This window comes from Typopeltis vanoorti, chromosome 3, assembly GCF_054136105.1.
Source record: "Typopeltis vanoorti isolate ZY-2024b chromosome 3, IOZ_Tvanoo_1.0, whole genome shotgun sequence".
Classification (NCBI taxonomy): domain Eukaryota; kingdom Metazoa; phylum Arthropoda; class Arachnida; order Uropygi; family Thelyphonidae; genus Typopeltis; species Typopeltis vanoorti.
This window is the reverse complement of record NC_143551.1, coordinates 34381619-34402641: the sequence shown is the minus strand read 5'-3', so window position 1 is coordinate 34402641 and position 21023 is coordinate 34381619. Positions and strand designations below refer to the sequence as shown.

The 21023-nt window shown below is 35.1% G+C and overlaps 1 protein-coding gene across 2 annotated transcripts in view; it reads left to right on the top strand.

The window, feature by feature from the left end:
• ebo (exportin ellipsoid body open) overlaps nucleotides 1–21023 on the top strand; it is a 292683-nt gene that overhangs the window by 41029 nt on the left and 230631 nt on the right. Inside the window, exon 4 of one of the 2 annotated variants that reach the window (XM_090415530.1) lies at nucleotides 9640–9752. The exons of the other annotated variant lie outside the window; for it this stretch is intronic. Within the exon in view, the coding sequence (XP_090271656.1) occupies nucleotides 9640–9752 (113 nt within the window). The remainder of the gene's footprint in view (nucleotides 1–9639; nucleotides 9753–21023) is intronic. 2 annotated transcript variants of the gene reach the window in all.

The window sequence follows — 21023 nt, the reverse complement described above, 5'->3', positions numbered from 1 at the left end:
CATCTGACCCAATCATATTTACTGAGGGCTGATACCTATGTGCGAGGAATGCAACACTAATCTCACAATCAATCATATTCTCGTGGAATGCTGCCGCTTCACACAAGAAAGGAATAGCATGTTTACTCATTTGGCTGGACCCTATACACTCATACAAATGCTGTCTGACTCAGACAAATTATATGTTTTTAAATTGCTACATAAAGCAACATGTACAAGTAATTTTATCTATAAATTACAGTTAAAAATATATCTGCAATTTTCTCATATGTAGATACCACATTGTTCAATTAATGTCAGGGAAACTCCAACGGGTTGCTCCGAATAAAGAATAAGGAGTCGTGGACCAAAGGATGCCGCAGTGGAGTGGCAAGCCGGCTGCATTATTCTGCCATTCAACCCTATGAATCAGGAGTCTCCACTGTGTCAAGAGAATGTTATTGCGTCCGAGGAAACTGACGCGACTGATCCTAGATCACGGGGAGCAGTCGAAGTTCAGTATGTGGTCAGCCAATAGAATTTTGCATCTCTTAACCTTAAATATAAGGATACTGTTAAAACCTGGGAAAATAAATTTGATGGAAAAAACTTGCTAGGATTAAATGGACATTTTAGGTTTGGCTGAAACCCATTGGACAGGAGAAGGAGTTATAAATCTAAATTCAGGAAAACTATTCTACTCGGGCAGAGAGGACAATATACATGGAGAAGGAGTTGCCATTTTAGTGAATAATAGTTTACAAAATGCAGTCATGGCCATAGAACCACATGGCCCAAGAATGATCGCTATCAGATTAAAAGGTAAAGAAAAAATGTTCACTTTACAATTATTCAAATCTATGCTCCCGACCAGTCACATGAAGATGAAGAAATCGATACATTTTATGATAAGTTGCAAGATCTAATAGACAAGACCAATAAGAAAGATGTATTAATAGTGATGGGAGATTTTAATGCCAAAATTGGGAAGTTCACCCCAGGCATGGAGGATGTTATGGGCAGGTTTTCGGAGTTGATAACAGAAATGAAAGAGGTGAAAGAATTTTATAAAGCAAATAATCTATTTATCTGTAACAGCGATTTTTTCCATAGACCTTCCCACAAATACACATGGACCTCACCAGATGGTACAACAAAGAACTGTATTGATTACATTCTAATCAAATGCAATTGGAAATCATCAGTGCAAAATGTTAGAACTTTAAAAACTCCAGACTTCGACACTGACCATGAACTGCTAGCAGCAAAAATTAAACTGAAATCCAAGTATTGTAAATCACGAGCTCCTATCAACAAAGTGGACCTGTCAAAACTGAAAGAGAAATCTATGCAAGATAATTATCAGACACCAATAGGAAATGAGTTTAGAAGATTATCCTGTGACAGTATAGAAAATACGTGGAATCAAGGTAAAAAAATTGTTATAAGTACTGCAAGAAACATACTTGGTACAACATCAAGACCAAATCATGATTGGATAACCCCTGAAATTCTAAATACTTGAGAAGAAAAAAGAACAGTGAAGCATATATTAAATATAAAAAATATATTTGCTTAAATTTTATTTGCTTAAAAACTTTCTTACATGTTATTCTTTTCAATATGAAATTCAATTTTATCCTGCTCAAGACTAAATAGTGATCACTTCCAATTTCAAATCCTCTGTACACTGTGGTGTCCTGCACCAGGGAGAAAACATCACTATCAACAATAACATAGTCAATGAGACTTTTCTTATTCCTTGCCTCTTCTCTCCATGTGAATTTGTGCCCATTTTTATGTTGGAACACGGTGTTAGTAATAACCAGTCCATGTCCTGAGCAGAAATCCAACAGATATTTGCCATTATTATTATTGGCTTTTCTCCAAATTTTCCTAAAATATTTTTGTATGTCTGAAAATCATTTTATTCTCTGCTGTTTAGATCCCCAACAAGGACCAACGTTTCCTTCTTTGTGTCAGTTGCTTTTTCTAAAGCCTCAAATTCCTCCATTTCTACCTTAGTAGAACCTTCTGTGGGACCATAGGCACAAATAAGTCTCATTGTCCAGTTTCCTCATTCTCATATTTGCCCACATTACTCGACTTGAGACTGCCTGCCATTCAAGAAGATTAGCTTCGTTTTTTGTGTTGAATACTATGGCTACTCCTACTTTTCCTTGATTGTCATTGCCTGGATATAACATTTTGTATTTATTGCTCAGAAAGAGATTACCAGTTTTTTATCTTTTTTGTTTCAGTCACCCCTATTATGTCGATCTGGCTTATCTAATTCCTCAGCTAGCTCCATTTCTTTGCTATTCAGGCTTCTTATGTTGATAGTACCGATCTTTGAACCTGGTGAAGTTGAGTTGGGGTGTGTTTTCAGATTTGTTCTTGCTGATTTTTCGCTGTTCACCCTGGTTCCCTGCCGAAAACAACGGGGGCCTTGTTTAACAGGGCGACACCCTGCCGGCATGAAATTTTGTCATGTTGTACCATCATTTTTTATTTTGGTTTAACCAATAAGAATACAATTTGGTCGGCTAAATCCCAAATTGCCATCTCATCCTCGTTTGTTCAGTATCCAAGTAGATACCCAACAGGGTGCACCACTAGAAGGTGAGGATTGAACATTAAGTTAGAAGCCCTGGTCAGTTCTCCACATTCCTTGAAAGGCTATGTGGAGGTCTCCTCTCAGTTATACAGCTTTGACCCTTAAGCACCCCATCAATATCTCTGATAGCTTTAAAAGCTCATGTGATGCCTTGATCACATGACTGAATTAACCATGTAGTGTTTGAAGGCAAAAAAATCACCTTGTTCTTTAACAGACAAATTTTGATTTAATTTAATTTGTTTGCAGCTAACTACGAGTCTACTCATAGTTGGTATATGAGCCTCACAAGCCAACTAGGAATATAGTCGTATGTCGATTACCCCCGGCTATGAGATTACTCGTACTGACCTTGAAGAAGCGAAAGTGCTTGGAGTGCGGTAACAAACTATATCCAAGAAGCGTGGCAGCGAACATGTTAAGATCCCACTTAACTAGCCAATTGTTGAAAATTGATTAGTCATTGAAGCATTTGCACTAGAACAATAGTCAACAGGCAAACTTTTGACCCCTTTAAAACACCAAGGATTTTTACTTTTTCTAATCACTAGGAGCTTTCTCATTTCTCACCTTTCATATTAGCACAATTTGAAATTTTAAATCCTTGATACTTTCATTTTTAAAAAATAAGTATGCTCAGGCATTGCATGAAAATAATCCTGTTTCGTCTGCATTGTAAATATCCTCTGGAGAATATTCAGCAATAATTTTCGGCTACTCGGTCTTAATCCGTGCATCAGCTGATAAAATTCAGCACTTTTTTTTTTCACCATGAATACACTTCTACACACTATTCTCTTGCTTTTTCCATCTGTTAAACCATCCATCAGTTGTGGTGAAATTTTCTTTGCCCATTGTTTTTGCAAGTTCTTCTGCTTTTTGACACATCAAAGGCTCATTAATCGAAGCATTCTTTTCACAAGCATTACTAAACCAAATTTTTACTGCTGATTCAACTTGAGTATCCTTACCAGGTTGGGCTCTCTTCCGATCCATGTTCTCATTAGTAAAAGCTGAAGTTTCAATGTTTGATATGTTTTTTAAGATCTTACACAAGAGTGGTTGTGAAATTTTTAAATGTACAGCTGTGTTATGCTGACTCATTTTGGGCAACTTATCATAACACTCCAAAATTCTTTGCTTTTCTTGAGATGATAAATCTTCACGTTTTTTACTTGCTTCTGCCATAATGCTAAGGGCTGTTTTAACGAGCGCTTAAGAGTCAAATTCACTTACTGAAAGAGAACATGAAATAAACTTGAAAAATCACAGACTGTATTTATACCCCCCCTGCATTTGCCTCGAAGATTTGAGATTTACGGAAGAATAAGATTAAAGTCAGATTTCAACAAATGTTCTTTGTCAAATTTTCTCCTGATTAATCATTATTTCTTAGAATTCTAAGATGCAAAAGGCTAAACATTCGAGGATTTTGATAACAATAACCGGAACAGATTATTTTAAATTCATTTTAAATGGTGTGTTTTGGGAATGACTGATTTTGATAACAATAGCCAGTTGATATTATCCATGATCACAATAAGTGGATTCTACTGTATTTATGTACTATTGTAACCTCCAACCTTGAATACTACTGTGACCTTAGATGTGGTTTTATATGTGAATGCTAATTGCTTAATTTGATCTTTGTATGTACAGTTATTTTACATTTATATTAAATGGTAAGTTGTCAACTACTTATGTGCCGTTGTAGCCTCTAATGTACTTCTGTTTATATGTAGATGCCACATTGTTTAATTTAACCTTGTCCATATCATCTGCTAATTGACTTTGATTGTTGTAATCGCTGAGGCCTTTGTAGCTTTTTTTTATATGTGAAGGCACCGTCTAACTTAACTTTGTACATTTTAGTATATATCTTTATTTACTTTTAATTTACTAATGTAAATTACTGGAATGAATTTACTGATGTAAATTAAATGGTCAGCTATAGCCTTTGCTGCCATTTTGTCTATGTGTAAATACTCTTTTGCTTAATTTTTTGTAACTTTTGTAAACCTCGTGTACTGCCAAACTTTTGTTTTGGTGCACTATGACTCTTCTAGCCTTTGTGCCAATAAAACATAAACCAAAGCAGTCCAATATGAGTGAGATAAACCAAACAAAAAACTGTATTTGACATTAAACAGAATTGGCATTATGTAAATAAAACTGATGATTAAGCAGAAACATCTGTTTTTTTTTTAACTCCACTAAAAATTCTCACTTGTCATGGATGAGAATTTTTGAATGCATTTTTCAAGCTCTGGTTATGAAATAATGGTAGTTCACAAGGAATTATATTGTTTAATCCTAACCAAGTGTAAGCAAACAAAGTTTGAATGTGATGTATCTTCATAACTAGGCTACTTGCATATAGAGGCTGTTGACTTCACATCAATTGCCTTAGTATCTTATAATGCAAAGCACATTTCCTTTCAGACTGATTAGGCCTCAATAAGGGTCAAAATCAGTCTGGGCAGGAAACCTTTCCATAATGTACAGCAAAATATAAGTATTCTAGTCATGAAGATACTTTAATCATAAACTTTGTTTGCTTATACATGGATTAAAGGAATAAATAAGAATATAGTTTCTTGTCAAGTATAATTTAAATGGTTATTGTCTTTAGTCTAGTCCTTAACTTTTAGCCATTAACTCATGTACATCCACTAATACATCAGCTACTTTTGGTGGTTAACAGTAGCTAACTAATGTACATCAGCTGATCGCTAAAAGTAAACAAAGTAACTTCAATAAAAGAAAATCGACAGGAGAGGAGAGCCAACTGTTTTTTTTTTTAAATGGACTTGTAGGTCAACCAGTGATTGAATGTATTAATGTAAAGTAGCAAGACTGACTGTAGGATTTAATAACTGATGTCAAAAATATGAATTTTCTGATTGGCTGGTGTAACTTATTAATTTTACATTAATAAGTTACCACAAGAGGGCTAGGCAGGTTAGTTTTACACATCATATAGTTAGAGTAGTGTGGTGCTAATTGCTTTAATGTAGTGTGTGTGTGTGTGGAAAAGTCGATGTAGAATTTTAAGTTTATTTTTTTTATCTCGCAGTAGAACCCAAAAATCTATAATTAATTAAAAATTGTGTCTAAATAGGTGAAACATTGTATCTCCTTATAGATGACTTTCCATGCCTATTTTCTGGTTTCTTTTTTATTGATTTTCAGGAAATTTGTTATCTCAATTAATCATTGTGGTTAAAGAAGCCCGAAGACCGGCATAAATAAATCCTGAATAAATAATTCATTCAGAAGGTTTAAGTGAGAGGTTTTGCTACCTAATTCTGAAGACTGTATTTATTTAGAAGTAAAGCATTATGAAGAGCTAAGTCGAATATCTTCAAATGATATAAGGTTTGGTGCCTCTTTCCTTCATAATGTGATAAATAAATGGATAAATAAAAGTGGATTTTGTATACATCCTTGTCTTCACTTGATTTTACATGAAATATATTTCTGTACTTCTTTCATTATTGACTTACAAGTTAAATATAGACATATGCACTATATAATATGAAATTTATTATTATTAAGAGAGAGAGCTCCAGGGAGTCAGCAACTATTGAGGAAGCTACATATCACCTGCACCAGTTGTTAAAAATTTTCTTGAATTCATTCGCACTACCTGCACTTCCTACCTCCAAAGGTAAACCACTCCAATCGCACACCATTCTGAGAGAGAGATTCTCAACATCCATCAATGCCTTCCTGTGATACTTTCAGAAGGTTATAAATCTGTCATATCACCTCTTTCTCCTGTTTACTAGTGTCTGCAGTTCACAAATTCTCAATCTGTCTTCATAATCTGTATTCCACAATCCCAGTATCATCTGCAACACTTTTACTTTCTCTCTCTCTCTCCATTGTCTCATAACCATGGAAACAAGAAGACCAGATAATATTCCAAGTAGTTTGTATCAAGACTTTTTAAAGAGACAAAACGATTTATCCTTATGTGTCAAGATTCATTTCAGCATTGTAATTATCCTCTGAGTTGTATCTGCATTCTAATACTATATGGTCCTTCAGTCTACTCCAGGATCCGTGACGTGGTCAGTTTCTTCTAGCATAAATAGTATGCTAGAAGAAATCCACCATTATATAATATGACATTGGATATCTCATAACACCAAAGAGAATAATTTTACTAACATTGATATCTTTGCATCATCATCAAACAGCTGTATGTCACCTGTCAAATTCTTCCCAATTTCATCCATTTACATATTGAATAGCAATTGACAAGGACTAATCCCTGTGGTACACCACTGGTCGCCTTAAATCTGGCAGATGCACATTCCCCATATACCATCTTTTGAGATCTGTCAGTCAGCCATCTTCTTATCCACACTAATACTTTATAATCGAATCTCACATTCTTCAATTTATGTAAGTATTTCAAACTGTATCCTATCAAAAGCCTTATCAAAGCCCAAAAGTATCATTGTATCCATTCCTCTTGTCTACTCAGTGATAATATTATAAAATGTGAATAAGTTGCCCAAACATGACCCTCACTTAGTAAACCCATGCTGTTCATTACAGAGTATAGATTCTCTGTCAACTCATTTTCATATCCATGCTCTTAGCAACTTTTCCAAAATCTTCATCACTCCAGAAATAGTAATAGTTAGTCACATAAGTCTTTACACTTCACCCTTGTGCAATTTGATTATCATACATTCTTTCCACTCTAATGGAGGCTTCCCTGTTCTGAGCAAATTATATAGTGAAAGGGACAGTCAGTTCAGCTGAACACACTTTTAGCATCCTTACTGATATCCACCAGTCTGTATTGCCAAATTCTTATTAGTTTCTGCAGCAGCTCTAATACCTCCTCTTCATACATCAGTTTCTTTGTCCATTGAAGAGATAGCAGTGAACTTAGTTTGCATATACCAGGTTGATATCTTTTAGCGAAATGGGCATTTATTAATTGAATAGTTGCATCTGCCTGCTACATAACGATAGAATCCTTCTGGGATGTTTTGCTTGCAGAGTCAGTTTTTTTTCATACTCATGCTTTTCTTTTTGTACAATAGTTGTAATACTTCTAACCTGCTTCTTATTATTTTCATAACTGATATTACCCTTATGCACACAGTATTGCTTGTACATAATATTTTAATCCCTTGCTTAATAGGATTGCACATTCATTTTACTCCTAGCTGGTAACTAAGGATACCCAGTATTGCATCATTTATGCATTTTTTTAAATGCATCCCATGGACTGCTGATATCCTTCATCTAGATATCTCTCATCTAGAAACTGATACCATGGAACAGAAAGGTAGCATACTCTTCAGTTGGTCATAATTGCCTGCTTTGTAATTCAACTTGTAACTTTTTTTTTGAATGAAATACCTATAAACTTAGCCACTTCCAAAGTCAGTACAGATTGATCACTGTCACGAGGCAGAACAGTCATGTCTACCCGAAATCATCCACCCTCTCTTCATGACACTATAATCAGATCTAAACTCTTTGACCTTCTGTTAGAAGACAGAAGTTCTGAAGCTCTTCAGGCATAAGTTCTTTGTCACATGCTGCTTGAGGAAGTTGTCTCAAAACAGCTCAATAAATTTGATTCCATTTTTTCTCATGAGATTTCACTGCTACCTAATTAATGTTTGGATAAGTCAAGTCACCCATAACAATTACCTTTTTAGCACCCATCTTATTTATTTGGTAATGCATTTTATTATCACTAGCAACCAATCCACTAGGTTTGTAATAACACTCCACTATATTTGATCTTGTTAGACTCCACCTTACACCTGTCTTCAAACTCACTGGCACATGGAAAATTGTTACTAGTATTGCAGTCATAACTTTCTATCCTAAATGGACTTCGAATATCATTAGCAGAATGTACCCTCATCCTCCTGTCTTGTCTATCTTTCCTAAATATGCTGTACAGTATGTTTAGTATTACATGCATGTAATACCAGGCATGAGTTACCTGCATGCGTTCTTGTATACCCACTACTGTAGTTTATGCGATCCAGTTGGACATTAGAATTCTTATCTAAACCTCACTTATGCAGGCATCCTTACACATGCTTAACAAGTCTGAACCAGATGAACATAGTCACTCTCTTTCCTCAGTCATTTCCATGTTAATTGTACATCCTATTATTAACACAATTACATAACCTGGTTATTCTTACATGTCTATTCTTACTATTTCTCTTATCTCATTCACCTTATATAATTCTAATGTTCTGAGAAATCTTTCTCTTGGCACCTTGTTGTATGTCTTCCTTATCCCATAGGTCCCGTGGTGATAAGGAAACTGCAGAAAGGGTACAAAGAAGAGTTGCAAAGATATCAGGATTATGGAATCTAGATTATGAAGATAGATTGAAAATATGTGGACTACATACACTGGTAAGACAGGAGAAAGAGTAGCATTATGATAGAGGCTTATAAACATTCTGTAAGAATGTTGTTATTGAGTATTGGTTGAAATTTTTCATTATATGGAAAGTAAGGAGAGGGCAAGGAAGCATCTGTGGAAGTTAAGTTTGTGTGTTGCTATTAAGAAAGGGGTTAGAGCTGGATTTTTCTCTTGCAGAGCAGAGTGGAACAGTTTGTCTTTTGAAGATTTATTTTTTTTTGCAACTTCCACCTATGAAAGGTTCAGGAGTTATAATAGTACATTGGTACTATAGGTGGGCTAAGGATTTTCTGTTTTTTTTTTATTTTTTATTAATTAATCTTATATTTTTTAGATTTTTATGTAACTTGGAAAACCTGCTCTAGAGAAAAGAAACGTTCGACCATTTTCAAGCCACTTTGTCTGTAGTAAACAAAGTGATAGTCTGATATTGGATGGTGAAATTCATCTCTCACCTGAAAACGATGACAAACCTTCATGTTCACGGTGACATTCGAACAAGTGAATGAGTTTAAGAGAAGGTGTGACAGCTGGTGTGGGTGATTTATGACCTCCTTCAATTAGTCCTTGATTCCCCCCCATGGTCTGATGATAATGATATATATTCTTTTTATTCCAGAGGAAATACTTAATAATTTTAGTCATCAACAAGGCGCATGGAAACACTGCCTCTTTTTTGTATCCAGGACACAAAATGAGTTTGTTATGATGTATTGTTTAACTGTGCTAGAGGTCAGTAATATTTTGCAGCTGTTTCTATTTTTATAGTTATAAATTTGAAATAATCATCTTTCTAACTTGTACAGAAATCCTAGTAAGCAGATATTCTTTTGTATTTGAATTATTGACCTGTTTATTTTATTTTTGTGTCAGATCTACACATGAATGCTGCAGAACTCTTAATAAAAAGGATCTCTTGTGTTTCTTGAATACCTGTTGTAGTATAATTTGAGGAAGGTAAAGTGGAGGATTCACTTCTAGAGAAAAATAGTTCTCCTTTGGATAAAATTCTTAGAGAGGTTTCTGCTGCACTATCTCAAATGTGTGAGCAGTATTCCTGAGGTGAGAAGTAATGTCCTGAACAGAAGTGTGCTTACTTTTTTTCTAGTGGCTAAAGCAGTTCAGCCAGAGATATGTTTGTGCCAAGAAAGGTTAGAGATGAAAATCAGTCCAAGAAGAGGAGAAATCTCTTCATGTTTGGAATATTGTTATTTTAATAACATTGAAGTTTTACAAGGTTATTCACTCATTACGAAGGATAATGAGATCTGAGTTTAATGCATTGATAATGAATTAAATTGCTTCAAATGATGGTGCATTATGATATTTGTCAAATGAAGATAGGGTATACTCATGTGTTGAAGTATAGAATCCTAAGTTCTTCCAACATTGGCAAGGAAATCTGAGGAGATGAAGCCATCTATTCAGTGGCTGACCAGAAAAAGCACACTCATAATAGTATGTTTAGTATTAATAGCACCAGAAGAACAAATAATTTGAGTCACTGATACTTTGCTAGATCTTATAAGAACTTCAGACCTTATAAGATACAGCACTCAATTAGATTGTTGCAGAAATAAGAGTTTAGATTGTTAAAGCACCCTATATGGTACTGTTTAAAAAAAAAAAAAAAAATGAAGTTAATTCATATAAGATTTTTTTCTCAAGGGTTCTTTGAGTTTTATTAGTTCTTGTTTTTTTTAATGGGTTCTCTCTCTCTCCTCTCCAGCAAATTTCTATATGAATTTCTAGAAACCCCAGCACTTAATATGCAGATAATCTGCTTGCTAATTTTGGTTTCATAGTGATTAGATATTTTTTAGTGCATTTAAACAGCAAATATCAAAAAATACATTTCGCTGTAGAAAAAGCAACGTCTTTCCTTAGACGAACTAGTTTAAGGAAAGAGAGTTTCCTTACACAACTTATCAAATGATTCATTATCCTTTTCTGTTTATAGGAAACCTATAAGCAGATACACTAACTGCTTGGCCAACTAGGCCTGTAACATATCTGTTGATGATTTTATGTACTGTTGATTTCATAAACAAAAAGTTTGGCTGAAGTAGTGATTAAAACTTTCTTTTTCCTCAGTAACAAATATTAATAATTTTTATGCATGCATTATGCTATATTATGAGGGTGTGCTGAAAAGTTGTGCTAATCACCATGAAGGAATTGAGGTAGAACCATATAATTTGCACATTATTCTATATATTCCCAATGGAATGTTATACACTTGTTACAACACTGCTGCATCATTTGCAATCTTCTGATTGCAAATGATGCAGCAGTGTTGTAACAAGTGTATAACATTCCATTTGTGCAACAAGAAAAAAGTCTTTCCCTTGTTGCACAAATCAGTCCTCAGCTGTAGATATGACTTTATCTGTGGTAAATTTTGTTCCTTTCAAGTGTTTCTTTAAATTTGGGAATAGGAAATAGTCAGATGGGGCCAGATCTGGCAAATGGTGAATGAGGCAGGCATTGAAAGCTAATACAAGTTATGTATTGTCTGTTAGGTTTCATGAGTAGGTATGTTGTCCTGCAAAAGAAACATGCATCTGCTCAGTTTCCTGTGGCATTTTTCCTTCAGTATCTCCTTCAATTCCTTCAGAACTGTTGAATAAACTGCTGCTGCTGTAATATCTTACTTTTTTTTTTTTTTTTTAGGTACTTGGTAAGGATTATACCATCCATATCCCAAAAGCCAGCAGCAAGAACCTTCCCTGTTGAGTTTTGGGTTTGGAACTTCTTTGGGCTGTGGAGAACCTTTGTATCTCCACTCCATTTACTGTCATTTGGTGTCTGTGTTATAGTGATGAAGCCATCTTTCATCAACAGTCACAATAAGAGCCAATAAAAATTGCACCTGATTTCTCAAAATGACCCAGAATCCCTTGAGATGACAACACTTCTCTTTTGGTTGGCATTCCAACATTTGAGGACCCACTTTGCTGATAGCTTCTGCATGTCCAGATGTTGGTGGATAATTACCTCAACTCGTTCTCTGGAATGTAACCCCAGTCTTTGTGCAATGTTTTTGGCTGGTATTCTTTTATCGTGGATCATGGCTTGCACTGCATCAATGTTTTCAGGTGTGATTGCTGTGGAAGGTCTTCCTGACCTGGGGACAACTGATGCCTGGATGTCCAGTTTTAAACTTTATCACCCATCTGACAATTGTTGGATATACTGGGGCACAGTCCCCTAACACAAAGTTTGGTGAATCTCAGTTACGAACTTTTCTTGTAGCACGAAAATTTGACGATGGCTCCATGTCTTTCATTTTCTTCCAAACCTCTGACGTCTTATATATCCTAAACAAAAAAAAAGAAATTATTGCAATTTGAAACATGAGGATTAAAGGGTTTTAAGCTATGTTCTTACTTTCCATAATCTGCCCTTTGCCAAATACATGTATCCAGTGGCCCGTTTTCTGTTTTGCATAGACCCCGATTTTCTGTGATGGGGGAGATTAGAAATCCTGCTAGCACATAAGCAATTCGCGGTCAGAAGGGAGAGGGAAGCAAATTGCTGTCCATAGACATTTTATTTTTAAGAAAGGAGAAAGCCTCCTTAACAGTGTGGCTATATCAGTTTAATATAATTTTTGTTCGAACTTTTTGATCCCTCCATATGCAAAGATATCAACTTAATTCATTGCAACACTGAAGCTGTCTTAGTTCTTCCACAGTGCATTCAATAAAAACACATGGCTTTTGCATGGGAAAGGTCTACTTTGAAACCTCTCAAGGACACAATAGATTTTCTAGGCTGTTGGTGATGCCTTGAGTAATTTGCTGTCTCAATAGTAGTTTTAAGGATGACATGTCTATTAAGCATTTTGCTGATTTACTCGAAAAAAGAAAGGTTTAAAAAAAAAAGTTTTATTACTCATTATTTGCTAGTAATTTTAACTAGTATTATCAGAGTAGGACAACATAGATGTGCAATAGAAATCATTAAAATGCAATACAGAATTATGATAAATATGGAAATAAAGTATGGAAAAGAATTAGTTCAGGCATTCATGCAATGTTGTGACTGTAGTTGAAAAGAGCATTCTTTTTATTTTCATGAAAATAGCCTCATCTGCTGAACAGAACTTGCATTTTACAGTTAGTCATCTTTGTGATGAGAGGAATTGAATTGAATTTTTTCAGTTGCAGGTGAGTTAACTGATCTCATATAGGTGCAAGGTTTTCCCTCTTGGTAACTCAAGTTTTCCATCATGTATACAAGTAAATTGGCCAAGTGGTTAGTGTATCTGCTCTCCAGCCAAGAGGCTGTAGGTTCAAATTTCACCATGGATGTTTGTGATTATCCTACTAACCAGCTGTGACCTGTGTCCTGGCACAGTATGACCTTTTCTGTTACTTTGCACCATAAAAATCCAAAAATAAAAAGTGAGAACACACACAATTTACAGACAAAAAATACTGTTGTGGTGGCTGGTAAATGACGTTGATGGATCATGGTATAGGAGGATTAAGTAAAGGAGACTGGAGTAATGTACCCTCCCACAATGAGTCCTTGGAGGTGTCGCATAGTAATAATATACCTGAACCATCATACTTGAATTTTTTAATGTACAGTGTACCCAAACCATTTGTGCATTGCATTTTAACAGTATCAATCCTCCTCTGCTAGTAAAATTAATAGAAAACTATGAACAACTAATAATATAGTATCTTTTTATTTTAAGTCTTCCTTCTAGTAAATGAGTGAATCATAGTTTGTCTCGGCTGAAAGTGGAGCAGTATTTTCTTCCTTAAGAGAGGCATTTTGAATTTATATATAAAGTATTTTTTGTTATATATGCATTGTCAAGACAACATTCATAATCAAATGTTTTCTGGTACATTAACAACTATGTATGGAAAAATCAGTAGCATTATTGAGCACCTTCATTATACAAACTTAATTGAAGATCTGTGTTACATAAATCAGTGATATCTCTTTTAATAAAATGAAAATTTATTATAAAATCAACTTAAACATAATTTACTTTTATTTTTTAGATTACAAAATTTGTAAATCATGTGTATATATATGTATTTCTTTTTTCCTTCCTTGGCTACAGTAGTTTTTTTCTGTTCTGAGTGGTATTAATTTTCTGTACTGAAATCTAAGCATGAAAATTTGATCTTGGATATATAAATTGCTTTGATAATTCTTTCCTGTTGTTGAAATCAATCTTATTTCAATTAAGAAAATACTTCATACTTTATATACCAAAAAAAAAAAAAGAAAACAGTTCAATAATTCCAACACACTGGATTTAATTTTAACAAGCAACTCTTTTTAAGACTTAGAATGCGACTTATTTAATTATTTTATCTAGACCCAAAATAAACTATTGTTTTAGCTAAATTTGCTTAATCTTAAAAATGGATAGCCATCTCTTTTAACTGCATCAGCAGTTAAATTCTGATAAAAGTTGAATGAAGCAATTTAACTGAAGAAAAATTTCTAATGTTCTTCAGAGGTAGCAACAGTTCATTATCGTACTGTGAAGAAAGATAAATCCAGTCATTCCACTTGAATGAATTTACTGATAGCTCTCAATGAAATTTGCAATTTATCATACCTGAATTCTACTTTTTTTCTTATGAAATTTATAAAGCCAAGGTTATCTTGGTAACAAGAGGGACGAGTTTTTGGCATTGGTTAGTGCAACCTTGACAAAAGTTAGACATTAACTTTTGGCAAGAGTTATTTGCTGTTAGTCAAGTCTCGTTCACTGAGACTAGGGATAGAATGGGAAGGGTTTAGTATTTTCAGGGAGGATAGAGACGATTGGATGGGAGGAAAGATCCTGTTGATGATAGCAGAAACTATGCTAAAAATTGCAGCCAAAAAGGAGGTAAGCAGGAGGGTGGCTATTCTTTTGAAACAATCTGATGTGAGATTGAGACCATTAAGCCAAAATATATGGTTGGTTACTTGCTATATGCCAGGAGATTCCAGGAATGATCAGAAAGACATGCATCAGCAAATTAGAACAATGATTGTGGGTCGAGTAATTATGGAGGGGAGAGACTTCAGTTATGGAGATATAGATTGGAAGCAAGAAAGATCACCTGGCAAGAAGAAAATGGAATTATTATATGACACCTCCAGGGAGTCCAAAGACTCATTGAAGGAGGACACCTCTACAACTGTCTACTCTACAGTTCATTCTAACTGCACCTACACCAATGCCATCTACCACCCACTACCACCACCACTAGTATTTCTGCAAACAATCACAAACATCCATGCCCACAGAATTTATACACCTATTGAGAGATAATTGCTTGAAGTTGCATTGATGGAGGGACTTGAGGTACAAGAGTATCGGATCTGGTAATAGTATCAGAAGAATCCATAACCAAGCACTCACGTTGCCTACAATTGGTGTAGAGTGACTATGCAGTCTTAACTTGGGATGTTGTAAAAGCATGAAGAATATTCTTTCAAGAAGGGGATGCATGTAGAACTATGAGGCAAGTGATTGAACAAGCTTAGGAGGATTGTTATGGACTCAGAAAGCTGAAATCCTTACTGTACTCTTTCAGGTTATCTTGGAAGTAGTGCAATAAGCTACATTTCTGGCTTTTCTTGCCATTTGTACTACAGGCTTATGCTACAGAAAATAGTTCCTTAAATTTTTTACATTTCACATTGTGTGACAACGTGACTACTTCCTTACTTGCTGATGCTAGAATTGTGTTTTATATCATTAAATTGTTACAGGGAACTTATTTTTGGAAAATGTAATTATCTAGCATGTGGTCTCTGATGACCGCCGACTTTACCCTAAACATGGTGGAGATGACTGGTGGTGTTGGCTCTTGTATTCCCACTTGTGGTAGTCCTAAATTAGTAACACATCCTAAAGGCAAACCTCTGAGAAGCTCTAAAAAGCTCATCATACTAAATGATTACGCTGGTTTACAGATGAGAAATCCTGTTGAAACAGTGGGTTATATCGTGAAACAAACAGTGGAACTGACAGGTGCAAGCAAGACGCCAGTATACCGCATGAAGAAGGAACTGACCACGATAGGACAACTGCGTACACCAGGAAAAAAGAGGCTTAGCGCCATAGGATTACTCATGCACTAGGTGAAATATAACTTTATGCTGTCAGTAATTCATCAGAAAGTGCAAGATTTCTTCTGAAAGAATGAAATTCCTACAATATAAGGTAATGACTGTTGTAAACAATGATCTCTCACACATTTCATTAACAACAACTTACTGGTTGCTAAAGGGCCTTGGTTTTGTTTATGCCACATGAAGGTAATCATCAGCAGCATTACTTGAAAGGGAAGATAGAATTTTATCGTGTCGCCAGTATTTGTGTTATATCAGGAAATATCGTCATGAGGGACAAAAAAAGTTATTATACAGAAGAAACCTGGGTGAATGCCGGTCACACCTGCACTGAAGTTCTCCAGGACATGATAGTAAGAAGTGCTCGTCAAGCATTTTTGTTGGGCTTAATGACAGGCATGAAAGCACTGAGTGGAAAGGGATCTTGTATATTCATAATGCACACTGGTAGCAAAGGCTGATTTGTACCAGGGGGACCTTGAAATTTTACAAGTGCAGAAATCACAGGTGATTATCATAAGGAAATGGATGGAAAGCACTATGAACATTGGTTCATGAACACGTTTTTGCCAAACATTGAGCCTAACAGTGTTATTGTAATGGACAAATGTGCCTTACCGATCTCTCTGGCTGGAAGTACCATCTCAGGCTACATGCAAAAAGGACATTCAGAAGTGGCTGAAGGGAAAAGGAATCAGTTTTACTTCTGATATGGTGAAAACAGAACTATTGAAATTGGTGGCAAATGTCAAGAGTCAGTTTTAAAAATATCGCATTGACAGTATTGGTGAACAGAAAGGACACCGTTATTTGTCTTATACCATACCATTGTGAATTGAATCCCATAGAACTCATCTGGGCACAAATTAAGGGGCATGTTGCAGCTAAAAATACAACTTTCAAAATTTCAGATGTTGAAAGACTGGTCATGGATGGATTTCAAAAAATTACTGAGTGCACTTGGAAAAGTTGCATAACCCTTATTGAAGAGGAAGAAAAATTCTGGTCCCTTGATAGAATGATAGATGAGATGGTGGAAAACTTGTTTCGAGGTAGATTACAGCTCTGAATCTTTATTTAGTGAAGATGCACAATCTGATGATACTACCCACAGCCTGAGTGGTGTTGAGGAGCTTCCTCATTAAATTAATAAAGGGATAAGAGTGTTTATATACATCCTCTGTCCAAAAAGAAACCGAACTTTTGATAGAAAATAAAACACATACCAATTATAATTATTCAAATCATTTATTTCAATCAATATAATCTCCTTCAGCTTCAATACAGCGTTTGGCATGGTCAATTAATTTGTTAAATTAGTTTTTTATATAAGTTTTGGGGATACTGTTGAGGGTCGTGGTTACTGCTGCTTGAACGTTTTCAATAGTGTCGTATCGCTTTCCTCTCATCGGCAAATGAAGTTGAATGAAGAGAAAGAAGTCACAGGGTGCTAAATCAGTGAATACTGCGAGTGATCCAACACAAAAATTTGGTTTTTGTTCAAAAACTGTCTCACAATGTTCGAATGAGATGGTGCATTATCATGCAAAAGTGACCAGCTGCCTGCATCATGATGTTCATGCCATACGCAATGAATTCTCGCTATCAATCGCTTCAAAACTTAGATAAAACTCATTGACCGTTTGGCCAGGCAGAACGAATTCTTTTGGATAATGCCCTTGGAATCATAGAAACAAATCGGCATTGTCTTTACTTTTTTGACTTTTCCAAGCGACTTTTTTTCGGATGCCCCTCTTCTGGTGGTCTCCACTCAGCACAATGGTGCTTTGTTTTGGGCCTATACTCAAAACACCATGTTTTGTCACCAGTAATGATTGTTTCAAGGAAGTTTGAGTCCTTACAAGCAGTTTTAATGAGATCCTTGCAGTGTTCAATTCGATACATTTTTTTGGTCGTCGGTCAACTTGTGGGAATCAAATCACGAATTCAATTTATGAAGGCCCGAACTCTCGGTCAAAATGTTTTGCACAGTTGATTTTGGAATCCCCAATTCATCTTCAATCAATCTTATGGACGATTTCAGGTTTTCTTTGAAATCGCGCACTTTTTGGATGTTAACTTCATTCACTCCAGTTTTTGGATGGCCCAGCTTTTCGTTGTCCTCAAGCGTCTCATGACCACTTTGAAATCACTTAAACCATTCGTGAACTTGAGTATGGGATAAGCATTCATCACCGTATGCTTTTTGAAGCATTTGATGCATTTCAATAAAATACCAAGTTTAACACAAAAGTCAATCGCAGCTCTGTTTGAAACTCATTTTCCGACCGTTCGTCAAAACACAGTCACTCGTGGCACTATAACTCTACTTCTAATGAAACGAATGTCATAATCAGTTGTCAAAAGCTGCAACACTAATGAAGGTTGCAGCTTTTGACAACAAAAAAAAAGATACAACAGGTGAAGCCACTAGTTTCTTCTATTTTCGAAAAAAAAATTTTTTTTTTTTTTGACAGTGTATATATTGTAATAAAATACATGTTCGGAAAGGCGAATTGTGACAAGTGAAGTTCACTTCATAACATTAACAATCACTGCTTATCTTAAGCCAGTTTATAATAATTACTTTGTTATAATTACAGCTTATAATTACTTTGTTATAGCCTATCAGTTAATTCCAGAAAATCCAAAGGCACACAGTCACTTAGTCATCTTGACTGTGCAATCATAATGTAATGTTATATGTAGAATAGCGTGATTCGGGCAGTGATGGCTTTTAGGGGATTTTCTACGCTTGTGCTTAGTTACAAACGTGATGGTCTTCACTGTTGCCATAGTAACAGTGAATTAATATCCAGCTACCTTCAGAAGCGAGATTAATATCCCATTTCTGAAGCATGTAGTATATTTCTTTCCTTCCAAGATAACCTGGAAAAGTGTATAGATGTAAGCCTTGATGGAGACACCAAAGAAAAACTTAGAAGCTATTTTGCTAGAACCCTCAGGTTTTATGGTTTATCTAAGACACAAGAAAGATGTTCCTCTTCATCTAATTGACTGCATAGATTCACTTACTTATTGAATAGCTAGATTTTTAACCTATTGAAAACTCAGATTGGTGCTTAAAGAAAACTCATGCTCATTTATCAAAAGTTCTTCTAATCTTTTAGATAAAGTAAACAATGTATCCCTACAAGCCACTGATATAATGGTTAACTTTGATATAGAATATCTCTTCACAAATATTCCTCTTGAGGATATACTACATCTACTTTCAGAAGCATTTCCACGGGATATAGTAAAACTATTCGACGTGGTTATATATGTTCTGGATATTTTTTGTCAGAATAAAGTTTCAGTGAAGTTAAAGGAGACACGGTGTTTCTTCTATCCAGCCCCATAATGAAGACACATTGCCTACTTTTTTTATTGAATATAAACAACCTACATCCATGAATTAAATTTACTATGGAAATACAATTAAACAAAAAATTGTCTCCTTTTTAGATATCCTACTTCTTCGTTCACCATCAGGTGAAACGATTACTTTTACTTGATGCTACATTCAGTAGCAATCAGCTCACCATCCATCACAAAAAAACTGGAATTATGAAAACCTTATTGCAACGTGCTCATACTATTTGTTCTACAACTCAACTATTACAGCAGGAATCTTAAACATCAAACAATATATGAAACTCGATGGCTTCCTAGAAAGAACCATGCAACAGCTTTTAAGTCCTGTAGTCATAGCTCAAATAACAAAGAAACATATACATAGTTTCAATTCCTTACATTTCTGGCATCAGAATCCATTTCCTGAATTCTTAAATAGAATTTAGTGTCTACTTTTCTTCCTATCAACAAATTTTCAGCATCTTTTTCCATCTTCAAAAGATAAATGGTCTCCTGTAGTTCTCCCTAGTGTCTACCATGCTCCTTTATGACTGTTATCGTTCTTACTTTGGACAAACTGGATGCTCTATGGAAAAGTCTTACACTTGCAACAGTAAATCTGAAAAATCTGGCTTGGCACAGTGGAATAGTTACAGACCACAACATTCTATGGTCTGAAACATGCTTGCTTCATCAGTGTTGGTATAAATTTGAACATTTGTTCAAAGAAAGCACTGAGAGTTTACTTCACTGTCTGAACGTACATCAGGATGACTGCCTCTCTCTCTATCTAAGATATGGGAAAGTCTTATTTTAATTACACATTAGTATTTTTTTTAAGAGCTAATAAATTATCACTATTTCAATATTTCTTCAGTTATACCATCATCAAATTCCTGCCATGTACCCTCAAGGGGTGTACAGGATATGATAGTACTACGTGAAAAATTTACATCATTACTAACTTCTTATCTACAATTTTCCTCCAAATCAGTTTGTTACTTGTCAGGACTCCAACATTATCAGGTCTTATTTTTCTATCTTCTGAGGCACTGTTTGCTATATCAGTCCACCTATATCTTGGTCAACCTCTGAGTCTTTTTCCTGCCAACCTGGCAGAGAACACCTATTTTGCTCATTTTTCCTTGCCCATTCTGTTTAAATGACCATACTACCTGAGATTAGCTCTGCTAACACATTCCTGGATGCTGACAATGTCACGTTCTTAATGTTCTCGTTTTTAATATGATATTGCCATTGATGCCATCTGTTCAGGCCTATAATCTTTCTCAGGGCTCTCATATCTGCAGTCTCTAGTCTTTGGTCAAGTGTTTTACTTCTGACACAGCTCTCAGATCCATAAGTTAAAATTGGTTTGAACACTGTCTTTTATACAGCTAATTTAGTGTTTTGAATAATTTCTGTCTTATTCCATATAAATTTATTCAGTTGACTTCCTACCATACCAGCTTTGTTGATTCTGTTGTCTATTTTCATATTTAATTTACCATCTTCAGTAAAAATCGTGCCTAAGTAGCTGAA